This window comes from Boleophthalmus pectinirostris, unplaced genomic scaffold (assembly GCF_026225935.1).
Source record: "Boleophthalmus pectinirostris isolate CB_2022bp ecotype Guang Dong unplaced genomic scaffold, ASM2622593v1 HiC_scaffold_1088, whole genome shotgun sequence".
NCBI lineage: Eukaryota > Metazoa > Chordata > Actinopteri > Gobiiformes > Gobiidae > Boleophthalmus > Boleophthalmus pectinirostris.
In genome coordinates this window covers 1-2,411 of record NW_026570991.1, presented here as the reverse complement: position 1 = coordinate 2,411, position 2,411 = coordinate 1, and the positions used below count along the sequence as shown (strand labels likewise).

Genomic DNA, 2,411 nt, shown 5'->3' with positions numbered 1-2,411 from the left:
GGGAGGGCATCTGACATTTAGGAGGATGGGGGAACAACAGAATATGGCTTTTTTACTTCCCCTGGCAAGTGCAATGCATCAAGTAAACACAAGAGGGCAGCCAACACCAGTAGATAGATTTTAGGTCAATTTCTTACACTGTTGGTTGTATCTGTGCTCGATTGCGCGCGCGTCTGCGCACAGAGTTCTGGTCCAGAGTTCACAGACAAACATGAAAACTTGTTTCTCCTGCGTAACCCAAGAGTCTGGCTGCTCAGACAAACTGTGCGCGGTGTTGTGCTGATGCTCCGGGTGATGCGCACGGTGCTGTAGCGGGCCTGTGGGCTGTGACATGCCGGGAGGAGTGCAGTGGACCCCGGGGTGCACACAGACATGCAGCGGGCCGTGGAGGAGCTGGTCCGGGTGCTGGAGACGTACCGCGGCAGGGACAAAGTGGTGAGTGCGCACGGTTCATCCAGGCGCAGGGCTTATGCTCATATCATCATGTATGTAGGCCTATTCACACTATTATCATCACAGTATCATCATGTATGGAGGCCTATTCACACTATTATCATCACAGTATCATCATGTATGGAGGCCTATTCACACTATTATCATCACAGTATCATCATGTATGTAGGCTTATTCACACTATTATCATCACAGTATCATCATGTATGGAGGCCTATTCACACTATTATCATCACAGTATCATGTATGGAGGCCTATTCACACTATTATCATCACAGTATTATCATGTATGGAGGCCTATTCACACTATTATCATCACAGTATCATGTATGGAGGCCTATTCACACTATTATCATCACAGTATCATCATGTATGGAGGCCTATTCACACTATTATCATCACAGTATCATCATGTATGGAGGCCTATTCACACTATTATCATCACAGTATCATCATGTATGGAGGCCTATTCACACTATTATCATCACAGTATTATCATGTATGGAGGCCTATTCACACTATTATCATCACAGTATTATCATGTATGGAGGCCTATTCACACTATTATCATCACAGTATCATCATGTATGGAGGCCTATTCACACTATTATCATCACAGTATCATGTATGGAGGCCTATTCACACTATTATCATCACAGTATTATCATGTATGGAGGCTTATTCACACTATTATCATCACAGTATCATCATGTATGGAGGCCTATTCACACTATTATCATCACAGTATCATCATGTATGGAGGCTTATTCACACTATTATCATCACAGTATCATGTATGGAGGCCTATTCACACTATTATCATCACAGTATCATGTATGGAGGCCTATTCACACTATTATCATCACAGTATCATGTATGGAGGCCTATTCACAGGATTATCGTGGGGGACGGGGCCCTTGCAAGTTCTCCAAACTCCCTGTCTTCAAAAAGGTTCTGAAAACTCACCTGTTCTAAACTGTCTTGAGGTTAGGAGAGCTGTGTATCACAGTTTGTGACATTATCTCTTCGTATAAAAGTGTTAAAATAAAGTTCTGAGTGTATTTTTTAATCAGCAGATCAACCAAAAATGACTAAACCCCAGCACCTGCTCCAGTCCTGAGTCAGTGCTAGTGCAGCCTCTGCAGCTCAGGGAGAGAATTCTGGAGGTGCTGAGCTTCACATGAGACATGAACATAAACTGAGAATGAGACACTTGGACGTGTCTCTGTCTGCAGGTGAAGACTCTGGAGACATAGGCTCAGTTGTGATTGTAGTACTATTGTAGTACTATTGTAGTTTTATTGTAATACCATTCATCATGATGTCATCATGAAGTGTTTATCACTAGATGGGGAGAAAAGACAAAGCATTACTCAGCATAATTCAAGTAGAAGTATTCAAATATTTTTCAAGTAGTAAAACCTTTGTTGTGATACAGTACTCTCTGAAGTACTTCCAATTGAATTCAATACTACCTAATTCTGCATACCTTTATGATTGTTTTATTTACTCCTGTATAATTCTTCTCTTTCTTTAATAATGTGTATAATATAGACATTACTTATAGATAATAACCTGACCCCTCCCCGCTCCTTGTGGCAGATCCGGACGGCGTGTTATGGGGCTCAGCTGGTGGGTGGAGTCTTGTGTCGTGACTCCTCTCCTGATGGATCGTCTCGGCGTTTGGGGCGGAGCCTGCTTCTGTTCTCCACTCAGCTCAGCCACTGCAGAACCGTCCTGAGGCTATTTGATGACCTGTCCATGTTGGCTTACTCCCAGAGCTACGGCCTGGGCGCTACGGTCAGCGTCAGCACCACACCCTCACATCACAAACATCATGATATAGACCTGAACTCAAGTCACCAGATTTCTGAATATGAAATGAGATGAATGAGATTTGACTTTAAAGACAGGGGACACTCCTTATTTCTCTAAAACGTGGTCATCATCGTGTGTAA

At 43.1% G+C, this 2,411-nt stretch overlaps 1 protein-coding gene across 1 annotated transcript; it reads left to right on the top strand.

The window, feature by feature from the left end:
• Positions 1 to 224: 224 nt before the first annotated feature.
• On the top strand, positions 225 to 2,360 carry LOC129411584 (peroxisomal membrane protein 11C-like). Its single transcript, XM_055162892.1, has 2 exons — positions 225 to 435; positions 2,056 to 2,360. The coding sequence occupies exons 1-2, from the start codon at positions 373 to 375 to the stop codon at positions 2,341 to 2,343; spliced, it is 351 nt and encodes a 116-aa protein (XP_055018867.1). The 5' UTR covers positions 225 to 372; the 3' UTR covers positions 2,344 to 2,360.
• The last annotated feature ends 51 nt before the right edge of the window (positions 2,361 to 2,411 follow it).

What these genes read in the sequence shown, in the direction of transcription:
- LOC129411584 (XM_055162892.1), top strand. Translation starts at nt 373, where the DNA reads ATGCAGCGGGCCGTGGAGGAGCTGGTCCGGGTGCTGGAGACGTACCGC. An exon ending in ACCGCGGCAGGGACAAAGTG is followed by an intron (nt 436 to 2,055) that starts GTGAGTGCGCAC and finishes TCCTTGTGGCAG; the next exon opens with ATCCGGACGGCGTGTTATGG.